At 36.8% G+C, this 20,541-nt stretch overlaps 2 protein-coding genes across 2 annotated transcripts in view; one reads left to right on the top strand and one right to left on the bottom strand.

Annotated features, from left to right (window-relative positions):
- LOC102021619 (alcohol dehydrogenase class-3) overlaps positions 1-6,412 on the top strand; it is a 16,650-nt gene extending 10,238 nt beyond the window's left edge. The window contains exons 5-9 of the mRNA XM_005374293.2: positions 763-982; positions 1,120-1,380; positions 3,648-3,783; positions 5,846-5,984; positions 6,114-6,412. Coding sequence (XP_005374350.1) covers positions 763-982; positions 1,120-1,380; positions 3,648-3,783; positions 5,846-5,984; positions 6,114-6,138 — 781 coding nt within the window. The 3' untranslated portion in view covers positions 6,139-6,412. The remainder of the gene's footprint in view (positions 1-762; positions 983-1,119; positions 1,381-3,647; positions 3,784-5,845; positions 5,985-6,113) is intronic.
- A 9,268-nt stretch (positions 6,413-15,680) lies between these two features.
- The window catches only part of Metap1 (methionyl aminopeptidase 1), a 90,189-nt gene continuing 85,328 nt past the window's right edge, over positions 15,681-20,541 (bottom strand). The window contains exons 12-13 of the mRNA XM_013519385.1: positions 19,740-19,805; positions 15,681-17,329 (exon numbers count right to left, since the gene is read on the bottom strand). Of these exons, the coding sequence (XP_013374839.1) occupies positions 17,172-17,329; positions 19,740-19,805 (224 nt within the window). The 3' untranslated portion in view covers positions 15,681-17,171. The remainder of the gene's footprint in view (positions 17,330-19,739; positions 19,806-20,541) is intronic.

Here is a 20,541-nt window from a genome sequence, read left to right as displayed (position 1 = left end):
AAAACTGAGGCACAAAGGTTAACTTGCCCAGGTCACATCAGTTTTGAACAAGGTGATCTGACTTTTACAGCCTATACTCCTAGGCAAGATGTTAAGTTCTCTGTTTTAGAATATTACAAATAATTTTTGTTACCATTTATTACATGCCTCTTTGAGTTTTCCTCTGTTGGTATAATTAACTACACAGCAAAATAAAAGGGAAGAGGAAATACAGCTTGACTTCTTAAGGACTGTTAAACTTTTGAAGAACACCCTCTGAGGATCTAAATTAAATTTATCCAGTTTGGCCATCTGTTTTCACCAGCTGATATGGATAATTCTTTCCAATTGTGTAGCTACTAGTTTGGGCTTCATTTTGGTCTTTTTTTTTTTTTTTTTTGGTACTGGGAATTGAACTCAGGACCTTGCGCTTGCCAGGCAGGCACTTGGGCCGCTGAGCTATATCCCTAGCCCCTGGGTTTCATCTTTTGTGATGCTGCATTTCCTCAAAGTTATGTGATGAAATTGTTTAAAAATTTCATTTATACCTGTTAAAATGCATTCAGAAATCTGACAATAAGCTGTACAAAGACACCAAAAGATGGGTTAAGATTATAAATTTATTGAAAGTTTACCTCATATGCAGCTAAATTATTAATGAATACATTAGAAGTTAGACTCAGGACATTTCTTTGAATATTTATTAGTCATATTTTTAAAACTTTCTTTTTTCTTTGGGTTTTAAGAAATGTGATTATACCCTATTTTCCTTATTTTTCTTAGAGTCACTCAGGGGAAAGGGCTGATGCCAGATGGTAGTAGCAGATTTACTTGCAAAGGAAAGACCATTTTACACTACATGGGAACCAGCACATTTTCTGAGTACACAGTTGTAGCTGATATCTCTGTGGCTAAAATAGATCCTCTGGCACCTTTGGATAAAGTCTGCCTTCTCGGTTGTGGTATTTCAACTGGTTATGGTGCTGTTGTAAACACTGCCAAGGTAAGAGCTAGCTTCTACCTCCTAACTCAACTCAGCAAAGTTTTGCTGAGATGTTGCAACTGGCCTGCTGTATAAAAACATAGTGATTTCCTAGACTTTTGTAGAATGAGTGTCTTAAAAACTGTCTTCACTATTAGGTGGAGCCTGGCTCTACTTGTGCTGTCTTTGGCCTGGGAGGAGTTGGACTGGCAGTTATCATGGGCTGTAAAGTAGCTGGTGCATCCCGGATCATTGGTATAGACATCAATAAAGATAAATACTCAAGGGCCAAAGAATTTGGAGCCTCTGAATGTATTAATCCCCAGGACTTCAGTAAACCCATCCAAGAGGTACTCATTGAGATGACTGATGGAGGAGTGGACTATTCCTTTGAGTGTATTGGAAATGTGAAGGTCATGGTGAGTATGCTTTGCTTCATCCTTTTTTTGTGGAACCTTTTAAAAATGCATTTTCCTTAAGATTAAAAGTTGTTTTCCTACAGGAAAGGTCTGTGGATAAGAATTATTCTAAGGAAAAAAGGGAAAATAACTATTTGAATTACAAATGGAAGTCATACAAAAATATTCTAATAAAAGAAGGAAAAGTAACTATTTTATTATACATGGAAATATGCAAGAGTAACTGGAAAGAAGAAAAAATATGTCTCATTAAATGAAAAGGAGACTAAATTCCATTTTCCTCATCTGTGAAATACAGACAGTAGCAACACCTATATGACACTAAGTACACACTAGGAAGTACTACTACTACTTCTCCTCTTTCAAATTTTGAAGGAGTTCCTTTATTTTTAAGATTTTTAACAGACACATAAAATTTGTACATATTAACAGGTACCACGTAATGTTCAATACATGCATACACTGTATAGTGTTTAAATCAAGTCAAACATTTACTCCTCAAATATTTGTCATTCCTGTATCGCAAAAACTTTCAAAATCCTTTTTTCCAGCTTGTTGAAGTGTACATTATTGTTATCTGTAGTCACCCTACTGTGCAGCAGTACACCAGAGCTTGATTTTACTTGGTACCCATTAACTGGTACCTTTCACCATCCCACCACTCACCCTACTACAGTCCTGCCTCGCTATATTGCAGTTCAGTTACTGTGGCTTCACTGTATTGTGGGTTTTTAAAAAAAATACCTAATTCTGTATCACGGAGTTTTCACTGTATCATTGGATTTTGCGGTATATAGGTATTTATATAATATGAGTTTATTTTTGTCTAAAAAATTTAAAACAATATAAAAAAATGTTAAGTCAGACATATTAAAAATAGTAAATTGAAATAAAATACAGTATATATTTCATCAGTGGATGAATAGTATACTGTACACAGTGGAAATGCAGTACACCACTACCACTGGCGCCAGTTTGCCAAAATGAGATTGTACACAGCACACTACTGGCTGATGGAATGGAAGGCGACCAACCACAGCACTGTGTTCTTTATCTTGGGTGCTGATTGGCTCAGTGACAGCAGCATCAGTCTGTTTGCTCTCTGGCAGTGTGCCCATATGTTCAGCATCTCTCCTTGTCCACTTCACATCAACTATCCATTATAGAATTTTACATGTAGGTTTAAGAGTGTAGAAAGTGTTTAAGAGCATATGAAGGGTTTATAAGAGTTTGGGAAAAGTAAATAAAGTGGGAAAGGTTTATAGGAGTGTGGGAAGGGTTTATGAAGCCATAAAATATATATAAATTAAATATAAGACTGCTATTTCGGATATATATAAAATATATATAAATTAAATATAAGACTACTACTGCTACTTGCTACTTTTCACCTATCATGGGGGTCTCTGGAACGTAACTCTTGCGATAGGTGAGGGATCACTGTGTACGTGAATACCACATATTCTTTATCGATTCATCGGCTGATGAAAACGTAAGTTTGTTTCTTGGTTGTTACATGCTGCAGTGGACATAAAAGTAATAATACCCTGATAATACTAGTGTTTTTATGTCATGCTTTGAGAAATATCTACTGCCTATTTTTAAACGATGTTGTTTAAAGTTCCTTATGAATTCTAGATATCAACCCCTTTGTCAGATTTATAGTTTGCAAATATCTTCTCCCATTTTGTAGGTGATCTCTACAGTTACTTTATTTGCTCTCTAGAAGCATTTCACTTTAATAAAGCCCCATTTATTTTTTGATTTCTTGCGCTTTTGGAGTGTTTTGTTTTGTTTTGTTTTTCTCCGGTACCGGGAACCGAACTCACGACCTTGAGCTTGCCAGGCAGGCGCTTTTGCCGCTGAGCTAAATCCCCAGCCCCGCTTTTGGAGTCTTGTCCAAAAATTTCTTGCCCATTCCATTGTCTAGAAGTGCTTCCCTGTATTTTCTCCTATCAGTTTCATACACTTAATTCTGTTGAGAGTTGATTTTGAACCTGCATAAGAGAGGTGTCTAGGTTTATTCTTACGCATGTGGAGAGAGGATTTACAGTGGTTCTGTGGTTCACAAACTTAATTCGTTCCATAATCCTTGAAAAGATAAAAATAAATATTTGTATTTTAATTGCTCAGTAAAATTAAACTTACTAAACAGTAAGTTTTGGACATTTGTTGCCATTTTTCTAACAAGTCCTAGAACTTTCTAGGGAAGCCGTTATTCTGAGCACTATGCACTGGCTTCTGTGACTGGGTCTTTGTACATGCAGAGAGCAGCACTGGAGGCGTGCCACAAAGGTTGGGGTGTCAGCGTGGTGGTTGGAGTAGCTGCTTCAGGTGAAGAAATCGCCACTCGTCCATTCCAGCTGGTGACAGGTCGCACATGGAAAGGCACTGCCTTTGGAGGTAATTCAGTGGATAAGCACCTTTTCTCTTACTATTTTCATTAGCAGATTTTTAATCAGTCTGATTTTCCTGTATTAACAAAGATCTCCACAAGCTACCTTCTTGTCATGAATTGATGCTTACAGGATCATTTTGTTTTTAATTCCATCAGTATTTACCCCTGGAGCTGGAGAAGTTCTCAGCTTCTTCCACAAAATGGTCACTGGAGGTGTTCGTGGTATAGTGGTGCGCATAGCTGCCTTCCACAAAATGGTCACTGGTTACACACTTTTAAACACGCAATACTGAAGTTTGTTAAGGAGGAAAAAGTTGGGGGCAGGGCAGAAGTGAGAAATTGGTTGCAGGTAAGCAAAGAGTAGTTTTGGCCACACTGTGTCATGCTTTGGACTTACATAGGTTGTCACATTTTACTCGTTTTACTTATTTTTCCAGAGTGCATTGGTCACTAGGTGTGATTATACTTTGTGAATAATAACAATTTCAGTTACAGCCGATACTGAGACTTAAACTGAAAACATGTGAGTTAAAGAAATCCACAGTCTTTATACATTTCTAAAAGTTTTATCTTACTAGCCTCTTAGGGGGAGAGCAAAGACACATGAGCTTTGAATGATCTGTATTTAAGGGTCTGTTATGCACCTTGAGCTTCTATTATGCCATCCTCTTTGAAGGCAGAAGTAGCTTCGGAGCATATGCTAAAATGAGGGCTGGACAAAACTTTCCTCCTTTGTCCTATTTACCTTAGCATCAGTCTGCCTAACCACCTTTCCAGAGCCTAGGCATATGCCACATTTGTGTGCTGTAGAGCAGACTCATTAAAGCCACACATGCTACTTGGAAGTAGCATCTTACTATAATTTAAAGGACACATAAGTTCAATTCCCAGCACCCCCTCCCAAAAAAAATTAAGGACATTCTGAGCTTGGTGAGTGAGGCAAGTGAGGTTTGGTAGTATCATCTAACTGAAGCTTCACCCTGCACATGCCTGTTGGGATATTCACTGGAGCATGGCAACCCCCTGCACTGCTAAATTACAGTGGTACAAACTCAATTTTCTGCATCATTTTGGTCACAAGTTGAACCGCATGAGACCTGAAACAAATTTCCCCATAAGGTTAGCATTAAACTTAACCACTGAATTTGATTCAGTTCTCATCCAACTCAGTTTGCAAACAGAACTGTGGAAAGAATCAAGTTCATGAATCAAGATGCCATTTTATGACTTCAGATGTAAGTAGAAGTTCTGCTCCACTCACAGGCATTAGACATGCCAGGCTTCACTAGACTACACTGAGTGAAGAGAAATTCTGTTGGGCTGCATATAAGGTACATATAGGTAAGGAGCAAATCTTCTCCTGAATTTTAGTATAACACAGGCATATCCTATCCTGGGCCACCAATTGAGCACACTTGGGACAGTAGGAGTGACTACATTACTAGACAGATCTAAAGAGGAAATATTAAATTTCCATGATTTGTCAGGAAAAAATACTGGTGGAAGGCATAAGGAAGGACATTTGGAAGACTTAGAAGAGGTTAGAAATATGGTTCAAACCATCCTTAAGTGAGGGGAAAGCTTCTTTGTGTGGATTTACTGCTTTTCCTACAAGTGAGAAACGAAGCATCTTTTATGTAAAATTGTATCACTTAAAAGATTTCCTACTTTTTTAGTTTTGTGTTCTATTCTAAGGTGCTACCCCTACTTACTTCATTGTTGAATTTAAAACCTAGGATAAGGTCATCTATTATATCAAGTTTTTTCTTTCTGACTTCAAGAGTTTCACCTTGCAGAGTGTAGAAATTTCTTTTGGCCAATACTTTGATGAGAGTTAGGAAATCTGAAACACAGAAAAAGGAAAATACTCAAAAATATTTACCTCTTTGTAACTAAAATTGTGTCAGATTTTTCTTGCACTTCATACTTTTTCTATTTTTCATGACTTGGAATTGTCAAAAATTTCATTATTTTAAATTTCTTTGTGCCATCCACTAATAAGCATACTCTAGAAATGCTGCATAACATAACACTTGTATAAACTAACAGATGTATGCTTTCTTTTAGGGTGGAAGAGTGTAGAAAGTGTTCCAAAGTTGGTGTCTGAATATATGTCCAAAAAGATAAAAGTGGATGAATTTGTGACTGGCAATCTGCCCTTTGACCAAATTAATGAGGCTTTTGAACTGATGCATTCAGGAAAGAGGTAAGTTTTTTCTTAAGTACATATTATCGAATATAATAGGGATTTGGGATTTATAAAAGAGGGTGAAAAAAGTTATAGTGGTCATTAACTGTCATCCCAAAATCTGCTTATTGCTTCCTTCTCTTACAGCATTCGAACTGTTGTAAAGATTTAAAATCAAGAGAAAAGTATGTCCATCTTTACCCACGTTTGGTGATCCGATGGCAAGCAGCCTGACGGGCAGGGAGATCCTCCAAGTTCAAAGCCTCTGAAACTTTCAGTTACTATTCCAGGGAGTAGTGTTCTATGTGTAGTTCATTCTTCCATCTCAGTAATCAAGCACAAAACTTAATAGTCACAAATCTGTTTTCTAGACCCTGCTTTTCACATAAGCACTTCAAGCTCATTATGAGGAATATCTGAACGGAATAAAAATAATTTCTACATTTGTATGTTGTCATCTTTTTATGCTCATTCATTCTCATGGTGATTCTGCCCAAAGGAAAGGTAGAAGAAATCAGGCAATGCTTCTCGTTTGTTTTTAAGCTTTTCTCCTTTATTTTTCTTTATACACGAATAGGAATAGCAAGTTTGTGTTCACCAATATAAAAATGTAAAGTACTTTTAAGATTTTAAAATAACACCACTCTAGGTGCCCCATTAGTGCAGTGGGTAGCGCATCAGTCTCAAAATAACACCACTCCAATTCTTATTATTGCCAGTTTGAGTTTACTTTTCATTTCTGTCACAGTTAGGTACATACTTAGTTAGCATTAGTTTCCTGGGCTAAAAGCATAGTTGTCTCCTTCCAAGATCCAGTATAAGGAATGAATTTTCCAAAACCTTTACTATAAGGATTCTTAGATCATGGGATTCAGCTATAGGTATAGAAACTTTTTTTTTAAAAGAAGACCTTTTTATTACATGATCTTAGGTAGGATCTAGGAAAAGTATAGATTAGCACAGTGCTAAAAATCTGTGTGCATGTACGTAAATTTATCTTGTTCTAAATTAGAACTCTACTACTTTAAAAGGATTGTTGGGAAATTTTTAGAAGTTCAAACTGCTTTCTTGGACAAAGATAGGTCATCTTAATACAAATGGATATTAACTCCCATTGTATTTCATGAAAGCTAATAGTTATTTTTTAAATTTAAGAATCTAAATTTAATTAGGACATTTACATTTGCTTAGCAAAAACCTTGCCTACATTTCCATTTTTAGCCTGTTAGGCTTTTTTTTTTTTTTTTTTTTTTTTTTTTTTTTGAGACAGGGTCTCATCATGTAGTGCAGATCAGTCTTAAATTCACTACATAGCTCAAGCTAGCTTCAAACTCATGGCAGTCTTCCTGCTTCATCATCCAAGTTACTAGGATACAGGTGTGCACCACGACACATGGCCACATTTGGCTCTTTTGTTTTCTTAGTTAACCTACCTAAGAATACTTAATAGAGAAAGATATGAGTTTATTATTACATATACAGGAAACTAACAAAGTAGAATGTGTGGGATGAAGGAGTAATTTGGGATGGAAGTTCAGTGAAACCAGTCAATATATACATCATATGTAAACAAAGATGGCTCCAAAAAATACACACAGAGCTACTTCCATTTATTTTATTATACTAAGCAAAATTATACTTACCTGGTAACTGATTTGCAGAAGGGAAATTTTTATCTTATATGCACAGAATGATTCATAACTTTCCACTTGGCCTCCAATCTGCCCAACAGGCTAATAAACAAAGAAGATTAATACTTCCTTGGGTTTAGAGAAATACTAATGCAGGAAAAAAAACAACTTCGGAGTCAGCTACTTTGGTTTGAATTATAAGCAAGATCAGATGGTCAGCAGATATTTTTTGAGGAAAAGTTTACCACAGTACATTTGAAAAACACTTTAAACAGCTGTTTTGATAATAAAACTAAACCAAAGCAATTGTGCCTTAACAACTCACAGGACATACATCTGTTTTACAGATTTTAGTGGGATTTTATGGGAACAAAGCAACAGTTTGGCCCCACAAGCAGACTCACTTTTACCAAAGTAACTAATGAGCAGAATTCAGTATGCATGGGGTAAACATGCACACACTTACAAAGGACAGCCAGGCTTGGTGGTGCGTGCTTGTCATCCCACTGAGGATTACAGCATTCAGGAGGCATTCACTGTGAGTTTGAGGCCAGCCTGGGCTACATAGTTCAAGGCCAGTCTGCTACATACCCAGGCCTTGTCTCAAAAAATTAAAAGGAGAATCCACCATAGAATACCTCCACTTAAAATGTACTGAAATATTGATTGCCAAAAATATCAACGTGTTAGGATAAACTCAACAGAAATGTGTTTTAAAATATGTTGACCTCTGTATTGTATATTTTAATACTATTCCTTGGCCTTATCTCAGAATCACACAAGGCTCAAGTACCCTGATTAAAGTTTTAACAGCCTGTGAATCATCTGGTGTCCTGACCCAACTACTGAAATAAAGCAAATGTGCTTTATACTCACATTATACATAAACTGTTGCTAAATTGTGTCAATGTACAGTAGATCTTTAACTTACGAACTCAATTCATTTGCAAGGGCTTGTTGTAACTCAAGTTGGTTGTAAACCAAGACTTTTTCCCATAAGAAATAATGGAAATACCCATAAATGTGTTCTAAAACTCCCAAAGCACCCTTTAACCCTTTCATAATAAAAAAAAAGTTGTGAATGTGCACAATTTACCAGAAACACCAATAATTTTCCTAGTATATTCACCAAAATATAAAATGCACCTAATTTACCAGAAACAATTTCATGCTGTACTCACCATTCAAGTTGACATCTTTGGCCACCAGGAAGGGAGGATGAAAAGGTAGGTGGTTATTGTTTGGAAGGCGAGTCCCCTTCCATAACAACATCAAGAATCCAGCTGTGTCCCTTCTCTTCTTGGGAGTCTGTAGCCCACTAGGACCTGCTTCTGGCTCACTAGGTCTTCTCTACAAATGTCTGTGGCTTTGTCCATTTTTTCAGGATTTCCTTTACTTCAGAACTTTGCTGCACTGATTATTGACAGTCTCTCTCCTCTTCAGAAAGCTCCTCAGCTGCCATTCTCTGTTCCTCAGCCAGAAGTTGCTGAAGTTCCTCTGTAGACGGTTGCTCCGAGTGTTCCTCCACCAGTCCCTCAACTGCACCACTGTACCTGCAAGCCTATGGACTCTGCTATAGTGACAATGTCATCAACCACAGGGCCAAGTGAAGGCTCAGGCTCCTCTACACAACCTTCCAAGTCTCTCTCCTGTATAACTTTAGGCCACACTTTGTTCCAGGCAGATCTGTGTCCTTAAGAGACACTGGCCCAGGATTTCTCAACCCCACACAAGAAAGGGTGTCATAATGTTCCTTTTAGAACTCTTTTAAGGGTTAAATTTGCATCTGACACCTCTGGAAGCACTTCAGAAACAGTTCCTTGGTGTATAGGTTCTTAAAGTTAGCTATAACCTGCTGGTCCCACAGGCTGTAGTAGAGAAGCTGTATTAGGTGAGAGGAACTCGACAGAGCCATCGGAATTCTTCAGCCAATTCTTTCAAATCCTGTGGGCGAGCAGGAACCTTGGCCATGATGAGAGCCTTGAGTGGTAAACTTTTGTCCTCTAGATATTTAACAGTAGCAAAGAAAGCCTCCCTGCTCCACTCAAGGAAAAATACTCATTACTCAGGCTTTTGTGTTAGACCTCCACATGACCCCAGCCCTATTCTTCATGACTTTAGCTTTTGTGAACACTAGAAGTCTCAAGAGTGATAAACCAAGAGAGGCTTTATCTTGAGGTCACCACTCATATTGGCACATAGTGATAAGGTTAGCCTGTCCTTCATAGGCTTGTGGCCTGGCATTTTCTTCTCTCCCTGGGTAAGTATGTTCTGAGCATTTTCTTCCAGAAAAGGCCAGTTTCATCACAGTTGAAAACTTCAGAGCAAAAATTTCTCTGTGTCATCATTTTGAAATGGTGCATATAATTTTCAGTAGCCCTTTTATCAGCACTGGTGGATTCACCATTCCTACACTATGAACCCCAGTTCTAGCTTTAAAATTGTGAAACCATGCCTTAGTGGCATGAAATATTTCACCATTATCACTCGATGGACTATCCTTTACAAGGTTTGCATTTATAGCCCTAGCTTTTTCACAAATTATAGACTCAGGCTATAACCTACCATCTGCCTTCATTTAACCACACTAGCAGCCTTTCTACCTCGACTAACACTATTGATCATGACGAGTTTAACACCTTCAGCAACACTATCTTCCTTACACAGTACAAATCTTTTCTCCATAAGATTGTTGAGATGGTGGATTTCAATGCTCTGTACGTATTAGCAAGATCAGTCACATGAATGCCACTCCCACATTGCTCCACAATTTCCTTCTTTTCAACTGTGATCCCTTTACCTTCCCTTCCTTCCTTAACTTCTTTTCTAGCTTTTATGAGCCCATTTTGATGGCAATAATCATAGCAATTACATGAACGACTGACTGAAATAACATCCACAAACACACACATCTGGGCTCAGACTGACACATACTTACAGACATGTTCCTGGCACCACGTCTTTACAACCACACAAGCAGGCAGCATTTGGGTCATAACTCAAGACTTTGATCACTAAGTTAAAGCTAAAATTCTGGTCATAACCTACGCTGTTCATATGAGGGGCCAGTCATAACTTGAGGATCCACTGTACAAAAAATTCTTCATAAAGAAATGTGGGCCACAATGCATGGTAAGCCTAGAACACCTTGCTATGACAAAAAGCAAGGACTCAGACCAATAGTTCAAAATAACTCATGAACAGTTTAAGGTGCTAGCCAAATTTGGAAAAATTACAATAATTTAATCCAATTTTATAAAATCTATAATCCTACATTGATACTCAAGAGATAAAGGACTTAAAGGACTGGAAGTACTTCTTTGTAGAAAAATGTCAGCTAATAAATACAGATGGAATACTAGACAGAAAATGCCCACTTGCAGTTACCATTGTAATAAAATAGTGATCATCAGTGATGCTAAAATCATTAAGAGAACAGGACATCCAAGTGGCTCTATTTCTTCCCAAATTACTTAAAGAAAAAGATGCTTTCACAATCAGAAATACCTGGAACACCAGGTGATCAAACAGCTCTGGCAACTATGTAACAAGAACATGGGCCTTCTAGGATGCAGTGATACATACAACAAGTCATCGGTACAGTCTTCTGTCCAAGTGTTTACACTGAACCCAGCCTGTAGCCTATGACAAACAACCCCATTGGCCTGATTTTCAAGTGTCAATTTCATAAAAGGATTTTTTTACTCAAAACTACAGATACATAGTCAAATGTCTTTGACTCAGATTCTGGTTATTAAAAAGCTAAAATTGAGAGTTTTAATGCACAAGGCACATTAGAATCTAGGTAATTCTGTATGAATGTTGAATTGCTTAGATGTGCTAACTATTATAATCATGTCTGTCTCCCCTTTATTTGTTTTGTTTTGTTGCAGCACTGGAGATTAAAGCCAGGGCCTTTGCACTGTGCTATATCCCCAGCCTGTTTTTATTTTCAGGTAGGGTCTTGCCAAAATTGCAAGAATGAGCTCAAACTTGAGATCCTCTTGACTTAGCTCCCTGTCTTTACATTTAAGAAATACATGCTATAATCAAATTCAGTTGTGTGGCTGGACAGAAAGTCAATACTCAAAAATCAATAGCATTCTTGTATACAAACAACCAACTTATTCAGAGAGACATTAGGGAACCCACACCCTTCACAATGGCATCCAAAAAAATGAAATACTTAGGAAACAATCTAACCAAAGGAAGTAAAAGATTTATATATTGAAAATGACAGTACTTTCAAAAAGGAGATCAAAGAGGATATCAGAAAATGGAAAGATACTCCTTGCTCATGGATAGGAAGACCAAATATTGTGAAAATAGCCATACTTCCAACATTGTTATACAAACAATGCAATCCCAATCAAAATACCACTAGCATACCTCACAGAAACAGAGAAAATACTCCTAAAATTCATCTGAAAGCAGAAGAGACCCAGAATAGCAAAGGCAATCCTGGGCAACAAAGACAAGTCAGGAGGCATCACAATCCCTGACTTGAAATTATACTACGAAGCTACTGTGATAAAATCTGCATGGTATAGCAAAAAAATAAATGTGCAGACCAGTGGAACAGATTAGAAGATGCAGACACAACTACAAACACACTCAGCCACCTTATGTTTGACAAAGGGGCCAAACATGTAGTGGGAGACGGGCTGATTTCCACAAAAGACCCAAGGATTCAATTTTAGGGAAGAACAGTTTATTGTATTTAGACCAGTCACCGCACATCCCAGACTTGCAGGTCAGGAAGGTGGGTGGCTGACCTTACTTTGTTTTAACCTTAAATACACCTTTGGTTTCTATGGTAACAGACTGGAATGTTGCAGTGTTGACATAGGTGGCCACATGTTGTTTTCCTTGTCCCACATGACCAGGTCAGGCCCCGTCATGAGCCCAACCACAATGATACACAGTTTCTGTACTCTCTTCTGTATGTCCCCCTTTAGATAACCATACATTTCCTTTTTGGTTACAATGTTTATCTAGGGCCAGGGAAGGGATGAAACAACCCAGGCAGGGTCATAGGTAGTTATCTGGGCCTGGGTGTTCCCTGTCTTTGGAGAAGCATTCCAGGGCAAAGTCAACTGCAAAGTTAACTTTTTACAACGCCTCTGGGATGTTTCTCAAGACACATTTTGAGGCTTGTACTAAGACTAGAATTATTCTATCTTAAAAATGATATGCTAAGAGTCGCTGTCCCCTACACATGTTCAGTGGAAGAAAGCCTCATTAATAAGTGGTACTGGAAAAACTCTACAATACAAGCTGAAGACTAAAACTAGACCCATGTCTATCACCATGCACTAAAGTAAAAATGGATCAAAGATTTAAATATTAAAGCAGACAAACTAAATCTAGAATAGAAAGGAGGTAAAAATCTTGAAGACATAGGAGTAGTCTTCATGAACAAAATCTAAACTGCATGGGAAGCACTACAAAGTATCAACAACTGGGAGCATGTCCTATTAAAAAGCTTTTGTACTTCAAAAGAAATCACCAATAAAGTGAAAAGGCAATGCACAGAGTGAGAAAACATTTTAGCTAACTGTCCCTCAGACACAGGACTTATATCTAGAACATATAAAGAATTGAAAAAACTCAGACCGCCCCCCCAAATTCAAAGACCCAATCCAAAAATGGGCATCAGAGATTAATACACACTTCTCAGATAAAGAAATACAAATGGTAAATAAATACATGAAAAAAGTTCAACATCATTAGTCATTTGAGAGATGCAAATTAAAACAACACTGACATTTCATCTCACCCCAGTAAGAATGCACACCATCAAGAAATCAACCAACAACAAATGCTGGAAGGGTTGCAGGGAAAAAGGAACTCTTCTCAGCTTTGGTGGCAATGTAGACTGGTGCAACCACTCTGGAAATCAGTCTGGAGATTCCTCAAAAAATTAGGATTAGAAGTCCCATTTAACCTAGCCATTCCCCCTTTGGGTATTTTTCCAGAAGAACTAAAAACATCATACCACAGCAATATATGTGCACCCATGTTTACAGCAGCACAATTTGTCCTAGCAAAATTTTGGAAATAATCCAAATGCCCATCAACTGAGGAATGGATAAAAAAGATGTATTTTTATACAATGGAGTGTTACTCAGCTATAAACTTGAGGCTTTTATAGGTAAATGGAAACAACTGAAGTCCATACTCATAAGTGAAATAAATCAGACCCACATGTGTAAACATCATATTGTCTCTCCAGTGTAAGAACCTAAAAAAGTAAATAAAACTGAAAGGTACAATAGATATGGTGAAAGGGAAAGAAACTGCTTAATAGGAAAGAACAACTGGGATGAGGGAAAGAAGGAAAGAAAGAAGGGAAATACACACACAATAGCTAAGATAATAGTACTACTAATTTCTATTGGTTTATTGAAAGGAACAGTTAATGTTTAATTGTTTGATCAATCTTGCATACTTATATCTGGTAATCTGAGCAACTATTTTCAGGATAATAATAAGTAAAACAACAACCACTGTTTATTTCCTATCATCTTGTTTTGAAATTCTGTACCATTTTTATAGTTTTTGGGTTGTTTTGTTTTTGTTCTTTTCTCTTTAAAATAAAAAAAAAAAATTAAAAGAAATATTTGTTAAAATAGTAATGGACGAAGTATGATGCACCTTCTTTCAAAAGAAAAGTGCTACTGCTTAGTGGTAGAAGACTTCCCTAACATGTGCAAGGCCCTTCCCAAAAATGTGCTTATACAGATACGAAACAAAGATGGCAAAATAATAATTGCTGAATACAGGTAAATGATACATGTTATTTATACTGTACTTTCAACTTTAAGTGGAAGTAAAAAATATTTTTATAGGAAGAAATAACAGATCATATACACTCTGTACATCTGGAGGCTTCTGGAAAGTAAACACCCTGCTATAAACTTAAACCAAACTCAATGAAAAACCAAAAGTGATTATAGGACAGGCTGAGGAATCAAACTAAGATGGCAAACTACTAAACCTCCTTTTACCTATTTACTTAGATATGTAGCTATCAAGTATTTAAAAAGTGTTAGTGAAGAGGTTCTAACCCACAAATCTATTGTATCAGCAGATAGTGAACAAAGGGCAAACATATTTCCCTTCTTTTACATTATTACTCCAAGGGGGCTAGAGAACTAGCAGGAAAAGAAGTTATCTTAAAACTTAATCTTAAGTATATGCAGACTTGCCTTGTAAAAAGCTGCTAGAACAATGAAACTATGTTCTGTTGACTAAATCTACAATTATTATAAATATTTGCTATGGTTTAGATCTAAAATGTCCCCCGAAAGTCTCATGTTCAGAGGTGGGGCTTTTAGGTGAGTGGATCATGGGCACACTATACTCATCACTGGGTTAATTCACTGATAGGTTCATAGCTCAAAAAGGTAGTGTCAGGAGGTAGGGCCTAGTTGGAAAAGGTGGGTTCGTGGGACCATGACCTATAAGGAGGCATTCTTGTTCCCACCTCCACCTCCTGTCTGTGCTTTCTGGCTGCCATTTCTGCCTTAGAGCCAGCCAACCATAAACTGAACCCACTAAAACCGTGAGCCAACCTAAACCTCTTCTCTATTAAGTTATAGATGTCTGCTATTTTGTCCCAGTCATGAAAAATAATGTAATTTATAATCTGATAGACTAGGGCCCACACTGTTTAAAAATCCCCCCCAAAAAAGCACTATTACAGTGTAATGTTTTTATCTTTTTCCCACAAAACTATCTAGATTTTCTTCCTTGACCTTATTTTCTAATAAGAGAAACTGAATAAACCCATAACTGTTAATTCTACTATCAGAATATAAAATGTTCCCCTAAATATTCAGTGTTCTCAGTCTTAAAAGCTCTCAAAAATATGGCTGCATCTCAGATGTTGCTGACAGATTAAGCACAATACTACAATTATAGGGTGGCCATTCCTGAAAAAGTATTTGTGCTCAAATGATCATGAGTTTGTTTCTGATTATGAAATCGGCCTCTCCATTTCCACCAATTCCCTCTCAAAATCCCAATTCCCTCTCAAAATCCCAAACAAAATGAAGGAAAGTTAATCACTACAGAGCAGTATAATTATTTAAACTTTTTAATCTCCCTTTACACATTATATTAACATTCATATTACAAGGCATTCCATTCACAAATATTACAGTTTGATAAAAACTTTACACACATACCCCAAAAGCCTATACCAGATTTAGTCACTTTACTAAATCATTAAAATAATAAAAGTAATGAAAACATCATAATTCTCAAAGCAATAAGGTCTGAGGCACTCTGGGAAAGATGTTCTTTTACAAGTATAATGTGTCAGTGGTACCAAATTACTAGAAAGTCATCAGACACCCAGTAATCAAGTACACTACACTGTCTACTGACAAAGACTTTATGATCTATCTTCAGTGTACACTTCTATCTAAACAATTGTTGAAAGAAACATAGATATTGGGCAACCAAGGCTATTTCTAATGAGGTTCTCCATTATGAATAGGTGGTATGTATTTTCAGCACACCACACACAGCAGTATCCCTATGCAAGGTTATGATACTCAAAATGTCCCTTCCTCATCACTATTAGGTTTACTAAATGTCAGGTTCTCATAGCCCCCTGATTTACTGTGCTCACAGCCAGAAACATTTTAGAACTCTTTCCCATCATCCCACAGGGCAACCTCTACCTTTTTTCAGTGTCTCCAAGGCATGCCCTCAAAATAGGAGAGGAGAAGTAAAAGGGCTTGTCCTTTCCCATTTCTGACCAATAGAATTCTGAAATGGCAGCGCATTGTAAACTTCTCATGCCTTTCAACATCACCCAGCACTTAGAACATAACTATTTTTGCCATAAGCTAGACTTCTAAAAGTTTGATATGCTTCTGAACTGAATGTTACCACAGTCATCTGGTGACCCAAAGTGGACACTGGGAAGGTCTCACTGAGTGCTTCCCTCCACACAATTACAGGTATAAACAATTAGCAAGAAGGACAGAGAGGCCAATTCCCAGCTAGAAATTAAGTCACTATAAACTATGCATCCATTTATGACAGCAAATAACCCTGCCAGAACAGAATTAACCTAAACCAAAGGTCACATGGTGTTCTCAATTGTGTATATGGAATTTAAAATGTATACATATATATATTTCCAAATATATATAAAATAAAAAATCTGGAGCAACAGATGTTGCTAGAGTTTCAAGGATTTTCATTTTCCACATTCACTGGAAAGCAGCTGGCTCCTGATGGCCAGTCTATGGCAGTGCTAAAAGCAACTAGACGAAGCTTTAAGTGAAAGTGCTCAAGGGGCAAATGAGAAAACAGGTATTCAGAAAACAGGGGCTGAGGAGAATATTAAAAGGAGTTAAGCAATGTTTCCTTTATTCTTCTCAGCTTTTTCAGACTCAAGACAAGTTCTTGAGGATTCACACCAATGCTGTACAACACTCTTATCAAAACAAAGTAAGTGATTAAAAAATTCCCTCTTCCTTTCTGTACTCTCAATAAAATGCATAGTACAGTAAAAAGGTATTTTTGAGATGTGTCATCTTGGGAGAAATTAAAATTAGGACATGAAGTGAGGCCGTGTACTATCCAGTCGCCGGGTCAGGATCTCACAGCCAGTGTCTGTTACCAGCAGAGTATGCTCAAACTGAGCAGAACGCTTTCCATCTCTCGTCACCGCGGTCCAACCATCTGGCCAGGTTTCATCTTGCCACCCACCTTAAATAAACAAAAACTACCTCTCAATTTCATCACTCAGTCTGCAAAACAAAACTCTCTAGGTAAACACATACTAAGAAGAAAACCAATTAGAAAATTCAGTATTAAGAAGCCTATCTTTTAATTGGTTAGCCTTACCAAATTCCTTGGGTGTGACACAATTTCACATTTTTTGTATTTCCCAATATAAAATAAAGATGGCATTTTCAAAATAAAGGCACTAGACTTAATTTTAGAAAACACAATAATACTACCCATCGTAGAACCATGAGTAAAAACTTAAATAAATTTAGCTTTTTTCTGATATAACTTTGGCATCTGACTAAACTATAGCTGGTGTTAGTAAGGATATCATGTAAACTATATCATGTAAACTTTTGTACTTTTATTGTAACACTTAATTCCTAATATGATTTTTAAATAGAAGGCACACAATCAGATGGTGACAAGAGATTATACTGCCAAATTTTTATAAACCATACTGCTACAACCAGAAAGATAGGCAAAAAGAAAAAAAATAAGGGTTAGTAAGACGATTAGAAAAATACAGTGATGCAAAATGAACTGAAAAGGCTGAAACTAGAGAAGAGATATGAAGGTACAGTGAAAAGCTAGAAGATGAGAAAAGAAAACAGAGGTACAAGGCAGAGAAAGCAGGAAGATAAAACACCTAAGAATCTGAGGCAGAGGTGGGATGAGAAAGGCAATTCTGAACACTACTATAAATATATAATACTGAGACTTCCTTATTTCAAAATAAAGATGTCAAAAAAAATCAATATATTAAGTAATCTTCAAATGAAATATATCACTTTGACCCCTCACTGACTCAGACAAATCCCAAAATATACTCAGTAGTCATATGTAATCTAGTTTTGCAATATTGTATGTCAGGCTAAAAAGAAAATTTGAGGCAGCTCAAGAAAGTTAATTCATGCTTTGTTGAACATGAAAAGTTGAGTAAATGGGTTATTTTTTAATGTAATGATCCTTATTTACACAAATGGATTTAAAACATGTTACTGCTTTGATTATGATTTGATAAAAACAGGTTCTATAATAATGTCAAGTTAAACATGCTTGGGTTCTACTCAGAAAATTTGAGACTTTCTATTCCAGAGCTGGGATTTAACCTGCTTGAGTTAAACTTAAGTTTTTCTGTTATAATCTGATTATTTGAACTAGTTCTTTAGAAAGGTATTTGCTTACTTCTGGAAATACTATATTACATCTCACCAATCACATGCCATTTAATGAAAGTATGCAACTAAATGCTTTCCTCTCACTGCCTTTCTTTCCACTGTTACCATGTCTCACAAGTGGATTCTTTTGATCAGAACTTTATTCTTATTCTGCAATGACATCAGAAACACTACATTTGTCCTTAAAATAGGTAAGGTACTTTATATTAATATAAAACAACTCAGTTCTTACAGTAGCCCCCGGGTGCTGACTAGATAAGGATTGCCAGTTTCATTTCAAGAATTAGGTTAGCAATGCCTCCTGTGATCCCACCTCCTGGTATCATGACTATTTGATCCACTCTTCCTGAGTGTGGCCTAAATTTAATGACTCATTTCTAAGAAAGAGAACATGGAAATACTCTCACGATTATGCAACAAAAAGACTAGAAGGACACAGAAAAGAGGTATCCTTTTTACATAGGGCAGAGACACACTGCCCTACTATTAGTAACTCATTTTGTATCTTGTAAACCCATCAAAGAACTAGCAAAGAACAATCCAGCTCTTTTCTGATCATCACTCTGAGAGCTCAGTGCTTCTAACACTAAGCCTTGGAGCACCGCCACATGCCTGTCATGGAATCCCAATAGTGTGGACAACTATAGCTAAATTTGTTGGCACTGAGCTTTTTGCACAATTCTTTGTGATGCCATAGGGCAACATGAGGGCAAACTCTGAAGCGAGGGCAGCTCAAAGGTTGAGAGTCAACAAATTCTGCCACATAAGCAGCTAAGTGACTGGGACAAGCTAGCCTCTGGAACAATCAGATTGCTCTATATAACAGGGACAACATTTTGCTTATATTCTATGCAGATTTAAATCATACAACTGTGTCTGCCTCAAAATGGATGGCTCAACAAATACTTTTCTCTGTGCCTCTTTCCCCTCCTCGCAAGAACTTCTACACAGACTTGGCATATGCTCCTAACTATTTGATCTTCATGAAGTGACCAGGAGCCAATTATTTTGGCACCTACTGACAGCAAAAGAATTACCACATAGAAAATATCACCTTGCCAACACTTAACAATGTTCAATTCTTTACATTTAAGTTTGAGATAGGATAGGAAGCAAGTATGAAGGAAGCAAAATGGACTACTGATCTGATGGGTAATTAAGAAACAGACAAAAATTCAACTGAAAAATATTACAGCGTGTTTTCTCACCTTCACAAATCATTGGCTCGATTGTAAATACATGGCCCGACTTCATCACTCCAACAGCCTTATTTTCTGGAATTAAAGGGAAAAAAGCCTCAAAAGATAGCAAAAACCAAGTGTTGAACAGATCACAAGAGTATCAATGAAAATTCCCAACAGTGATCCTTAATTACTTTCTACTCCCCTGATTCTCTTTGTTAAAGTACATCATTCAACACATAAGTGGCATGCCAGTAATCACCTACTTTGAAGCAGATTATTATTATTCTAGGCAAATTTCATTTTGCTTATGTTTTCTACATTAAAATATATGGACACCCACTAGCTGGATTTCAGACTGATTATTACTTCTATAAAAGAGAAGTACTTCTAAATCAAGTACTGCAGATTAGAAATGTAATCACAGAACAAAGCCAAGTGCCATCACTCATCCATGTCTAAAAGAGGTTTGAATGGCAGGTGTTTTGAACTATGCCGTAAGTTTCATACCTCTATGGAGGTAAGGAGAATGTGGCTCTATGTAGGGTCACAGCCTATAACAGCTATTACTGTATATGATTTTCATTGTTTTATAAAACTGTCTTTTTTCTCACCTTAAAATGAGAACAAAGTCTTTGAACCCTAGTTTGGTTTTTTTTTTTTTTTAAATCTCCAAAGAGACATTCCATTTTTGTTGTGTCTGGCTTTTGGTTTGTTTTATTTTGTTTTTTACCTTCTCTCCAACTTCACTAATATTTTATAGGACCAACATGAAAAACACAATTATGAATTAAACTGTCTAGATCTCCCACTTCTTCAAAAAGGTCTA

Source organism: Chinchilla lanigera, unplaced genomic scaffold (genome assembly GCF_000276665.1).
Source record: "Chinchilla lanigera isolate Chin_1 unplaced genomic scaffold, ChiLan1.0 scaffold00004, whole genome shotgun sequence".
Classification (NCBI taxonomy): Eukaryota; Metazoa; Chordata; class Mammalia; order Rodentia; family Chinchillidae; genus Chinchilla; species Chinchilla lanigera.
This window is presented reverse-complemented; position numbering and strand designations above follow the sequence as displayed.